General features: G+C 42.6%; 2 protein-coding genes across 2 annotated transcripts in view; one reads left to right on the top strand and one right to left on the bottom strand.

Annotated features, from left to right (window-relative positions):
- The window catches only part of RBFOX1 (RNA binding fox-1 homolog 1), a 1,146,709-nt gene extending 1,140,429 nt beyond the window's left edge, over window positions 1–6,280 (bottom strand). The window contains exon 1 of the mRNA XM_041401522.1: window positions 6,053–6,280. Coding sequence (XP_041257456.1) covers window positions 6,053–6,280 — 228 coding nt within the window. The remainder of the gene's footprint in view (window positions 1–6,052) is intronic.
- A 74-nt stretch (window positions 6,281–6,354) lies between these two features.
- The window catches only part of IL20RB (interleukin 20 receptor subunit beta), a 48,012-nt gene continuing 41,538 nt past the window's right edge, over window positions 6,355–12,828 (top strand). The window contains exon 1 of the mRNA XM_041401566.1: window positions 6,355–6,584. Within this exon, the coding sequence (XP_041257500.1) occupies window positions 6,355–6,584 (230 nt within the window). The remainder of the gene's footprint in view (window positions 6,585–12,828) is intronic.

Genomic DNA, 12,828 nt, shown 5'->3' with positions numbered 1-12,828 from the left:
CAGCACCTTGCATCAATACCACCACTGACTTCTAAAGAATTATCATCTCCTTTCTTCCCGCTTCCGAAGGCAAATAATTATGTCTCTGTCCTGGATCACAGAACTTGATTGTGCTCTGAATCAAAACAAAAGCAGTAATTCCAGCATCTATCACAGTCTGCCTAACAAGTCAATAGATTAAATCCTGAAGTTATCCTCTAATTAGGTAATCAGACCCAGAAAAGGAACGAGAGGAAAGGCAGATGCAGTCTGCAATGCATTCCAAATGTCCTGCTCTTCAAAACACTTTCAATTTATGGTGCTCTCCTAAAACACATCCATTCCATCTTGTCTGAGGACAAAAGGAACTCAACAGATTGAAACACTGTTATAAAGAGGAGAGAAAAAGAACTAAACCACAGCCTTGACAGAAGAATGGTTCAATCTGCTTAGAACCCTGAGAGTCAGAAATCAGCACCTTAAATTGGACTCTCAGTCCAGACAAACCCACCATCCCAGTTTCTCCCTTCTCAAACACATTTCCTCTTTAAAGTAATATTTATAAATGCAATCATGATCACAAAGCCATACACACACAAATCAGGTTTTGTAATAAACCAACTGTAAGGAGCAAATAAATGTCCTAAACCAGGAAATCTATGAGAGAAACTGCACTAACACAGTGAAACCTTGTGTGGCAACAATGCACAGAAAGGTTAAACTGCCAGCCTTCAGATCCAATTCCTACTCTTCCTTCTATGTTTTATGCATGTATTTAATGAAAAAGCCCTGAGTTATTGAGTCAAAAATGACTTTAACCCAAGCTAAACATAAGACATAAAAAAATGTGCATTTCACTCATCAAGATTAACACCATTCTCAAATTCAACACCTCCTAATGTCTTTGTTATTTACCCCAAGCCCTCCCAGGGCAGCAGCTCACACTGCTGAAGGCTCACACTGGAGTTGCTGCAGTGAATCCAGATGGGCTCAGTTCCTACATGCACACCAGGTCTTGACAGAACTTTTAATACCATGAACCCAGACCATCCTTCAAACAAGGGAATTTTATCTTGAGCTGAAGCTCCAAGTTCATATCCTAATCTCTAGAAAACCCTTCCTCTCCTCCTTTTAAATGATCAGCTTTTCAATGTGTGTTTCTCAGCTTTCCAAGGTATGTTATTCTACAATTTAGCAATACTCAAATTACTCCAAGTAATGACAAGGTACAATTTGTTCTCTGTGCAAAGACATTGCATAGCATGTCACATCCCCCCATCTAAACTGGGTTTACAATTCCATCAACATCTGAGATTTAGAAGGCTGGATCTGTCATGTGATACAAGTGTAATGTAGTCAATTCTTCAGAGTTGATCAGCAAAACCAGTTTTCCCCTCCTACAAAAGTCCTAAGCACTTTTTCAGATACTTTTCCTCACATTTTCTTTTACAACATGACAGTCCCAAAACTGAATAAAGATGTTACTTCTGATGTTAGCAACAAAAAGTTGCATTTTTTTCTTCAAGGTACCCTTTCCTTCTTTCTAAGTACCCACAAAGGCAAGTAAAAAAAAAAAAAATTAAACAGTACATTAATTCACAAATGCATTCTAGTCATTCTGAAAGTTGTTTAAAAGGTAAAAGTTCAAGCTCTCTCTTGGCTCAGGTGCCATTACAGATGAAAACACAGTTTCAGAAGCTGTGGGAACACTAAGAAGTCAAACCAAACCCAGGAAATTTAATCTTCATCTCTAAACTTGGCACAAGTATTTATGGGGGGGGGAAATTTGGATCATAAAAAATGGCCTTGTGGATACAGAAATATCTCTGCACCAAAATCCAAAGGCATATGCAAAAAGAGTTGGTTAAAGAGAGACAAAAAAGGACTATTCTTGAAAGACAATGATGCACAGATCACAAGGATCCACACTCCTGATGACCACTTGTGGGTAACTATGAGTTTCACAGAGTTACTCCTAGGTAACTATGAGTCTCACACAGTTACTCATGGGTAACTATGAGTCTCACACAGTTACTCATGAGTAACTATGAGTCTCACAGAGTTACTCCTAGGTAACTATGAGTCTCACACAGTTACTCATGGGTAACTATGAGTCTCACACAGTAACTCGTGAGTAACTATGAGTCTATCTCATATCTATCAGCCCAGGAAGAAGTCTGCACTTGCATGTTTAATTCTTCATACTCCTACCATTTCAGGAAATACAGCTTTAGCCTGATTTAACAATATCCAGAGTGTGGTCAGGGGTAGGGTGACAATCAATGCTCTGGCATCACAGAGCTGACAGCTGTGCTCATCCCCCAGGCACACAGCTGGGGATGGAATTCTCCAGAGCAGCTGGTTAAAGATTTTTACCCAAACTCTTGATGAAAAGCAGTGACTCACCAGCTCTCCCCAAGGCCAATTCCCCACCATCTGCACCCAGTGAAGGGTTTCTCAAGTTGAACCTCACTACAAGAACTGCAGGCCCTAGGTTTGAAGCAAAGGCTTCATCCTGATGCTCTGCCAGGAAAAAACATCACAGAAGGAACAATTCCAGGGCCTTGGACTGTGTGATCCACACCTGCCACAAGCAGCTTTCTCACCGTAATGACGGCAATAGAAAGAGAAAGCAAGAAGTAAATTATTTTTTTTTAATTAACAGTTCCAGTTTCACCTCTGTGTCTTAGGTTGGAAATGGGGGTGTGTATTCCATTGCCCTCTGTCAGAGCTGGGCAGTTCTCTTTGTTCATGGGGCAGTTTTCTTTATCTCTCCCACAGCCCATCCTCCCTCCAGGAGATCTCTGCTGTCCATGGCCATGAGTGTCCCTGCATGGCTGATCAAATTCCAGCATCCCATGGGGAGATGCTCCGCCCAGGGGAGGAGCCAAGCATTCCTACCTGGATACAATCTGAGCCTGGAACAGCACAGCAGCCTTTGCCCACTGCATTCCCAGAGGAGCAGCTTTCTCCTGCCCTGCATTCCCAGAGGGAGAGCAGGCCCATCTCCAGCAGCCCTGGAGCTTCAGAGGAAAACTGCAGCCTTGTGCAGGATCCCTGCTCCAGCAGAACCACAGCTGGCACTGCAGGAGGGCTGAGCCCCCATGGGATGGGGCTGTGCCACCACCCTGACACACAGGGGGACAGGGCATGTTCTCTGGCAGTGTTGTTTTGTATTACTAGTTTTGGTTTTTTGGTTTTTTTTTTTTTTTAATTATTCCTAATAGAGAGCTGTTATTCCTACTCCCATGTCTTTGCCCAAGAGCCCCTTAATTTCAAAATTACAATAATTCAGAGGGAGGGGGTTTACATTTTCCATTTCAAGGAAGGCTCCTGCCTTCCTTACAGACACCTGTCTGTCACTGCATTAACCAGCACCAAGGGAAGGAGCCGCTCCAGCTGCTGCTGCCAGCTTGGGCAGCCCCTCTTTGCCAAGGCAGGGAAGGGAGCTCTGTCCAGGGCACAAAGATCCTTCTGCACAACCAACTTGTGCCCAGCAGCAGCTCCTGCTGCAAACTCAGGGTGCCAAGGAAATGCCCACATCACTTCGGGAGCATAAAATATACATTGTGTCTGCATTCTCCAGAATCCAAGTGGAATAATGAGCTGGAGCAGCTGATCAAGGCAGAGTTCTTCCTTCTGAACCCAAGAATGATGTTGGATGAGGCAAATAGCAGTGGAATAAACAGAGAAATAGCACACACACTGTGCTGATTTTTTATTATGAGTCCAAAAATGAGTCAAAGCCTATAATTTCTTTTAAATGTCCTTCTTTAAAGTGGAAGACATAATGGACTATTAGGAAATGTTCCTCCAATGCATGCATTGATTACCCATACCACTATGCCTATAAAATAAAGATTCTTCTAAGCACAGAAATGAAGTCATTCCAGTGTTTCCTAAGGGCACACAGTCCATCTTCTCCAGCAGCTTGCTCTCTACAAGGTGACAGACACTTACAGCCATTGTTGAACAAGTTTTATTGCTTTGAGAAAAAATTTTATTTTAACAGAATTTCAAATGTCACCTAATTAATTTCTAACAATGCCTCCAAATCAGACAGATTTAAAAGAGAAGGCAAAAATATTACTGGAACTTTACACAAAATGCAGTGCAACATCCCAAGCCAGAATCTTCCAAGTGAAGGGAAAGAAAAGCTTCACTGAGCTTTGATGAGTTCTGAATCAAACTCAGTTTAATTTAAGATTTACTATAAGAACAATTATTTTATTATAAAAACTATTTAAGAATTGATTTTGGGAAAGACAAGCAGTGAAATACTTGTTCATTAACTGATTTGCTTTGTGAATATTTTTAACAATCCCCTGATAAAAAGCCAGACTGTAAAGTTGGAGGAGCTATACCAGGTCCTTGAAAGGACAAAAAAAAAGAAGAAAAAAAAGGAGAGGTATTAACCAGCACAGAACTCTGCTGCAGTAGTAGAACCTAAGTAAGGGGCTAAACCAAGCTTCACAGATGGGGCAGAGCCCAGTGATTCAGGTATGCATCATTGTCATATATTCTGCATGATCCCTTAACAGATAAAGTACATTTATTCAATTAAGGCTTATTTTTCAGAAAACTCCTAATTAGGTATTATAGTAAGATGTACCATCAAAAAGACTTTTACCCCAACTCATAGTGGTGTTCACTTCTAGATATTTATCACAAAGTTGAATGGATTTAAAACCTTTACTCTCAGGTAGAAGAGAAAAAAAACCAAAACCAGCCAAAAGCAAGGGTTGTCATTTGAGCAATTAATGTGCCTGTAATTTGCACTTATTCTGGGGAAAATAAGTCTCTGTCAGAAGTGGTGCAAGAACAAGTGTGGTACTTCACTGCCTGAGAGTTAGCAAGACCCTAACTCCATACAGCATTGGAAACCCAAAACACAGAGCAAAGTGTAACTCTGCAGTTACATGGCTTGATAAAAGATTTCGGCTTGAATAAATAAACAACACTCTATGCACATTCTCAATACTTCTGTAGCTCATGAAAACTGTTGCACTTAGAGATGATTCTTCCACCAAAAAGGAGCCAAATAAACTATCTTTCAAATGGTTTAAAAATGTAAATCCTACTGAAACACTGGGCATCTACTTAGCTCCTCATTTGAAGAAGCATGTCTAAATTCAGGATATCAATCCCAGGAGAGAAAACAGCCCACATTTCAGAAAACTTCTGGATAAAATCAGTGCACTGAAACCTCCAGCAGCTCTTTAGTGAGCTCTCCAGCTACACTTTCTCCCTATGACATCTCACACAGCAAACACCCTCCACCCCAGTTTACTCTGTCCCCACCACCCTTCCCCTGTATTTCTGACGGAGGGAAGCAGCCAGGATGTGTGGAGGAAAAGTACCTGGCCCGAATTGCACCAGGAGGGGCAAAGCTTCAGCTGGCTGGGGATCCAAACCTTCTCCCCCTCTGCCCCGAGCTCTCTGCTGAGCCTCGGGAGATGCTGACAGGCACAGGAGCTGAGTTGAATAACCAGGCAGCAAAGTTACCCTCGTGTAAACATCTGCCAGTGCTGATGTTTATACAGGCAACTGCTCAGCAGCTCTTCTTTGGCAAAATCTCACCAGATGAGATCTCTAACCACCAATTCTCCTCCTCTCCTGGCGGCTCTACCCCCATCCCCGGCTGTAAAACACTGCTACTCGACATGAATGCACTTCAAAGTCTGAATGGACAGACTGATAAACAACCCAAACTGTCCAGTTCAAAGCACCCATCCTTGCCCAATTTCTACATGGATATTGGGAGCTGAAAAGCAAGTTCAGCTGTTCATATTCCTTCTCCCCATGAAAAAAAAATCACTCCTCTGATACACACATCTTGCAAGCAGCTGACAGTAAGAGCCAGATAAAAACACACACTCCTGCACTAAAAAGCATGCAGGCAAGATCAGAATTAAAGAGGACTATGGTTATGATCTCAGTGAGATGGGACACTCGATTTCCTTCATCCTGCTCTTCTTCATGCCCAATTACCAACTTCAGGATGACAAATAATTTCAAAGGTAACCTCCCGGCCCTTCCCCCTTTCCCTGAGCCACTGAAGATGCTCACTTACACTTTTGCCTTCACCTCTTCCTTCGGGCACGGGCTCTTCTCTGCCTGAGCAAGGCATTACTGCATCTTCTGCTGCTGCTTCCCTGTCCTTTCCAGCGGTTCCTCCTTCATTGCCCAGCTTCAGCCTCTTTCCCTCGGGCTGGGAATCATCCACATCCTCCCTTCTTATCCTGCCATCTCTGCCTCGCTGCTTCCCCGCGTCCTCTGGGCTGCCGCAGGAATTTGACATTTTCAAAAAAAAAAAAAAAAAAAAGGCAGCTGAAGCTGCCGTTTTGAAAGGCGATTTGGCTTCCGAGAGCTCCGATGTGTTCTCGCTCCCGTTCAGAATTGGGTGCTGTGCAGGATCCGGAGCCGCTTCTCTGCCGCCCTCTCCTGCCGGCTGCGAGCGCTGAGCGCGGCCGGAGCGCTGCTCTCGCCAGCAGGAATAACCTTCCCTCTATCGATTGTGTGCACGCTGCTGCTGCTGCTGCTTCCAGAGCCAAAACCCTCGGATTTCTCTTCTCCCCGATCCACGGAAATTGGCTTTCCTCAAAGTACAAAATATTAGCTGCATCGTCTTTAAATCCAAATTTACATCTGTGCCTCAGGGATGCTGAGGACTTTGGTTATATACTGGTGGTGATGCCAAGAGTAATTACCCATTAAAATGCAAAGGTGGCCTAAACTCCAAACAGCTTCTTTCAAAATAATTTCACTGCAGGTTTAGGGGTGTTTTTTATAAGCATATCCTTATTTTGTAAATTAACTTTGCACTATCTAAATCCATGTTCCACACTGTAACACAAATTTCGCATAACATTCTGGTCCTACAGCTGTAGGGATGAGATTAAAATGAGATCAGGACAACCCAACAGGACATTTTGGAGGGCTTTTTTGCTATCGCAGACAATTTATTAAAAACACCACCACACATAACCAAAGGTTTGGTGCAACACTTGAACCTTTAAGAAGAAAAGTAACCAAGTGCTTTTACATATAAGCTACAGTGTCCTGCTCATTCTTCCAATAGGGAAGGCAAGATGAAGTAGAGGCTTTTTTAAAGAAAAAAAAAAAAGGGTGTTTTTTAAAAAAAAAAAAAAAAAAAAAAAAAAAAGCAATGTGTGTCCTGTTTTCTCACACTTAAGTGCTTGTAGATTTAAATGAGGCTCCTTCTATCTTGCAGAGGGAAGTGAATCCCTAAGAAGCCCACTGCACATGTCCAGAGATGTTCCAGTCAGGATCTCAGGGACAAAACTTCAGGAGTGGTGCCCAGCCAGGTGTGGATGAATTCAATGAGTCAAACTCCATTTTCTGCTGTGTTCAACAAGGTCTGTCTGGCCAGAATCCTGAAGGGAGTTAATCCGTGTCCCACCTCTGATTTCACTGACATTGGAATCCTGGAAGGAGTTAATTTGTGTCCCAGCACTGATTTCACTGGCATTACAATCCCAGAGAGAGTTAATCCGTGTCCCACCACTGATTTCACTGACATTGGAATCCTGGAAGGAGTTAATCCGTGTCCCACCACTGATTTCACTGGCATTTTGAAGGAGGTGTTAGTTTGAGCAAGTAGTTGTGTCAATTATTGAAGAATGAACAAAGAGGGGAGGAATCAGCCATTTGAGGCACTCCAGCCAGACCCACAGGAGGCTGAGGGAGCAGTTCTGAGATCCAGGATATCTGCACAGCCAGAACTGGAAACATTAAGCATCCACTGCTAACACTGATGGTAGCAAAGCGGTGAACATTGGTCTTTGCTAACTTGCAGCTGTAAATATTTTCAGAGCTGGATGAACACAAACCAAGTGGGCTCAGCAGAGGAAAAATCAAGCTGAGAGGTTTTTTAAATGGTGCTGGATCAAGCCTCACATGCCTTGTAACCTGCAGTGGTCAAGTTCCACAGCCTGGCCTTCAGTCTGGAGTGATGTCCACTTGTGATGAGCCTACAGAAGAAACCTGCTCAGCTGATGACTGATCCTCTTCAAGAAACAAGAGACTGTCAGCCAGAGCATAGCCAGGCAGCTACTGCAGGAAGGGTTTCACCCTAGGTGAGCACAGATTGATACAGGTCATGCCCTTCTTCTCAAAGCCATGAGTGCCCACACCCATCTAGCTCAGGAGGAAAGAAAACCATCAATAAACACCACTCAATATCCTCATCAACAGCAGCAGCAGCAGAGACCAACAACAGGGATTTTTTTCAAAAGTCACACCCCCTAGGCAGAGCTGTTGGCTTCAACAAATCCTTCACCCTCTTTCCCATATTGTTAAAACATGACTCACCCTTTCCCATCTTTCCTCCTGCTTGAAGCTCCTGAAGGAGTTACACAACTGTTTAGATCATCTCCACCAAACTGCAAAAGCCTTTCTTATTTCAAGGGCTCATTCACCATTCAAACCTGCTTTTTCCATTACACAAGCCATTTAATCCTGTTTTCTATTTCAGCTTTGTTTATTCCTTCTTAAACTTCCCATCCTCACCTAAAATACTGAAATACAGAAATAATCTGAAACAGAAGTGCTCTTTTAGCTACGATGCACTTCAGGCTTATTTGCATAGTAAACTGCATCAATTTCTGTTGGAGCATATCTCCATCCAAAAGCTTTGATTTCATGGAATTCAAGTGCCTGGCAAGACCTTGCCAGTTGTAGCAGTGTTTTGTTTGTGTTTGAAGTGGAAGCAGGCAGCTGCTCAGGCTGCCTCAGTGACCAGCCCAGCCACACAGCCCCAGTGCCTGCCAGGCACTGCTGGCTCCTGCACATCGCTGTCCCCAGAACACAGGCACAGCCAGCTTCTTCCAAATCAGAAAATAAAACACCCACTTCCTCAGGCCTGAAGCACAGCCTCTGGTTTTGAAGAAATGAAAATTTAGAGAGACGGAGAACGAGTTTTTGTTTGTAATGAAAATCAAACATTTCTGAAACATCGACACCTTCATGCAGAGAAAAGGAGAAATTGCAAGGCAAGAAGTAAATTCTTGTTGGTATTTGTGAGAGATGGTTGGTCAGGCCTTTGCTTCCTGTTATTTAGCACACAAATACTGCATGGCAGGAAGAGGCAGTCACTGTTTTTGAGTTTCTACAGCACCAAAATGTTCCATGATGTCAGGAAGTTCTCCAGTACACAAGCCCACACTTAGCTGGGGCACAAGGCTTCGCGCAGGGACGCCACTTCAAGACTTTCAGATCATCAGAAATTTCAGAAGAGGATAAAGGGATCAAGATGAGAGTCAATGCTCTAGACATGTCCAGCCTCCTTTTTTATCCTGTATGATACATTCCTTGCTTTCTACCAGCCTGATTTACTGTTTCACCTCCTGACTCTGTTTAGTGTCAGAATTCCCTCTTGGCCAGAGCCCACCCCTTGCCCTCTTCTGACAGAACTCACTTCATACCTAATGAGCAGTTTCAGAGTCAAGTCTGTGTTGATTCCCCACAGAACCCCTCACAGAACTGATCCTGAGCCAAATAAAGCCATGAGCACAAGTCACTAAAATCTGAGAGGCCATTACCCAGGGAGGTACATGAAAGTGAGTAACAAGTGCTCTGAGACCTCGGGAATCCTTGCACAGACTGCTTTCAAGACATTTCTGCTTGAAATCTCTGCTAAAAAATGCAGTTATACCAACAGCAAGCCAGAACAGCCAGAATTCCACAGGTACCACTCTCAGCAGCCAGTCCAGCTCCAGCCAGCACCTCCCCTTGGACTGTAAGATACAATAAATGAAATAAAATGGGTATGTTGAGACTCAAACTGAGGGAGATTTCCACCTCTTGTGCACGCCCAAAGCACTGAAACAAGAGGCAGCTGGAGACAGGATGGGAACTGTGCTGCTCCCTGCAGAAAGCCTGACCTCCTCCAAGTGCCACCCAAAAGCCACTGGGATTTGGGTACGAGGAGCCAGGGGACAGAAAAAGGGTTTTAGGGGGTTTGGGCAGAGGTGGAAAGCAAGAAAACTCCTGCTGACTGAGTCTCATGAGGCTTAGGTGTAAAGAAGCTTTATTTTATTGTATCCATTTGCCAAATAACCAACTGAATTATCAAGGCCAGTGGTTTCAGTTCAGGGGTGAACATGCCTGCAGGACATGCATTATCTGGATCCCACTCCACCTCTCAGAGCTCAGACCCAACAACGATCCCTTTGTTTTCTCTTGCAAGAAAACAACACTCCCAGTGAGTTTCAAGGTTCAAGGACAGATGAGCCAAGAGATTTTATATTGTCACCTAATTGTGCTGCTATCAAAACCAGCAGTTTCAGTGTAAGCAGAATGAAAGAATCCCCAAATAATTCTGCAATTCAGCTCAACTAGTTCACAACCACCATAAAAGAGAAGTTCATTGATTTTAGTGTCTTAATGGGTAAAATTATGAGAATTACCTCAGAATGGCATTCATAACTGAGCACTATGATGTTTAATTTAATGGAATACTTGTTGCATTCTCTTACCTCACCTTAGTTTGCAAGCCAATGTACAACTAATCTGATTTAAAGCCCTCTGATGTATGTCCTCTCTGCAGTGAAAACACAGCTTCTGTAAGTCTATTCCTGTAGCAGGAGAACATAAAATGCCAGTTCTGCAAATGAAAGTCACTATAATCAGCAGTAAAAGCTCACATCTCTTTTCATGTGTTCCTTGATTCAAAAAACAACAGGCAAGTTAACAGGCAAGTTCCCCACTTGTACAATTACTTTAATGGGTGGAGAACAGAATTTAAAGTTTACATTAATCAGGTAATTTGGCACATCTCACTGCTACAAGGAGGCCAGGTTATTTTTAATAAGTCTGAAAATGAACCAGTAAGTCTGGGAAATTAATTTTTCATTTATTTTGCTATTGCTTCCAAATTAAACTCTGCACCTCTTCATTGTAATTACTTCTGAAAGCTTATAAATATTTCATTGTTTTTATTATTGTTTTATGTTCACCAACAAACATTAGAGACACTGACTCCATTGTTTATATCTTCAGGTTTCCCTGTAACATCTGCTATGATGGCCATAATAAAAAACAAAGCAGGGTGTGCTGCTACTGAATCCTTCAGAATCTCTCAGACACCAAAATATTCCTTTAAACTCTACCAGAAATGTGCAGGGCTTCACCAACTAATAAAGATTCCAGACCATGGAAAGGCTCACTGTTCCAGCCTGGGATCAAATGGTGTATTTGGTTTCTTCCACCTCTCCTGAAGGATCAGAAACAACCTAAATTTTATGTCCTCAAGTTTTTCTCCAAAGCTGCAAAATAAGAATAAATGGTATTTATCATTGAATATATTCATGAAGACAGCTCTTCCTTTTGCTGACCCAGTACTTTCCTTGCTACAAACCCACAGGAGGGGTGGGATCTCTCTCTATTTTCCTTACTCTGCCATGAACTCCACATGGAGGCAGCAGACACAAAACCCCTCCCAAAAAGCAAATTATTCCACATCATTTTTGGTAACACTTCACAATCCTTCTCAACTGGAAATCTTGCCTACCCTCAGCTCACACTATGGGCTTCTGATTAAAGAGTGTTTAACCTCCAAGTCCCATTACTGATAATCTTGAATGTTGGAATCCTGGATGCTGAGAATTTTAAACTTTCTGTGCTGAAGGGCACACACCCACAAGAGAATACTATATTTGACCTCAGGGCATAGGAAAAGGCTTCCAAAATTGATTGATATCACTGGGATGTGTAGTTTGATTAGAAGTGTGTAATATCACTGGGTGGAAAACTTAAGAGTTTGGGGTTTTGGAATATAATAATATACATGGGGCAAGATGGAGGCTGGCTGTTCTTCTTTACCATCTTCTTCCTTCTTCTTCATGGGTTTGTGTGGTATTTTGTAATGGGACAGAAATTTGACAGAGGCAGAAAAAGAAGCTGAGAACAAGCACTTGAACCTTCATAATGTTGAAGCAGAGTAGAGGAAGGAAGGATTCAGCCTCCAGATAAGCTGGTTTGTTTTAATGTCACCAGTATGCCTTTGGGTAGTTAAATGATCAAAGGGATTCATTCTCAATCAAAGCAGTGGCTGTTTTCTCTGTGGTCTCCATTCGGCACATGAAATATATTGTAGAATATCTGTATGTATAATCCAGCTCAAATTTCCCATTATTCTCAGCACACCCAAACCTATTCACCCTCTAAATAAATGTGCCAAACCTCTGTTCAGGCAGGCAGGTACTGGCAGGAGCTGTGAATGTCACCTGCTGCCTTGCCCAAAGTTTTCAGATCAAATTTCAGACTTCCACTTAAGGTACAGCAACACCCAAGATGTTCTGAGGAATTTGAAGATTCAGTTCTCAAGCTGCTGCAATAAACAATCTCTCTTTGGGGAGCACAGTAACAGCATCATCTCTTCAGTGGCTCATATCAAAGCACAGGCCAAAAAACAGGGCTGTAATTTTTACAAAGCTATCTCAAATTATCCAAAGAGTTACTCTGGGTTCACACCTGCTGAGTGCAAAGCAGATGATTAAAATAATTCCTCTCCCCACCATCACTTTCCATCTGTGTAACTCTTACAAACTGGAATAGGTTTAGAAAGAGAACCAATTAAGAGACAGCCTATTACTACAGGCTTTGTAAACACAGCCTGTCACATTGCAAATTTTATAGAAAGTATCAAAATTCCAGCTCTTTCCTAGGTTTTCTTTAAAGAGAATCTTAAATGTCCAGAGAGGACCAAACCACTACTGGAAGGCTGCAAGAGCTGCCGGGGGTGGAAAATAAAATAATTTTGAAAAAACTCTTCTGGAAAAAATATTGTTGCATAGGAGAAAGGTTTAAAACAAGTGATTATACTTC

This window comes from Onychostruthus taczanowskii, unplaced genomic scaffold (genome assembly GCF_017590055.1).
Source record: "Onychostruthus taczanowskii isolate IOZ18803 unplaced genomic scaffold, ASM1759005v1 scaffold19, whole genome shotgun sequence".
NCBI lineage: Eukaryota > Metazoa > Chordata > Aves > Passeriformes > Passeridae > Onychostruthus > Onychostruthus taczanowskii.
The sequence above is the reverse complement of the archived record's forward strand: the minus strand, read 5'-3'. Positions and strand labels throughout refer to the sequence as shown.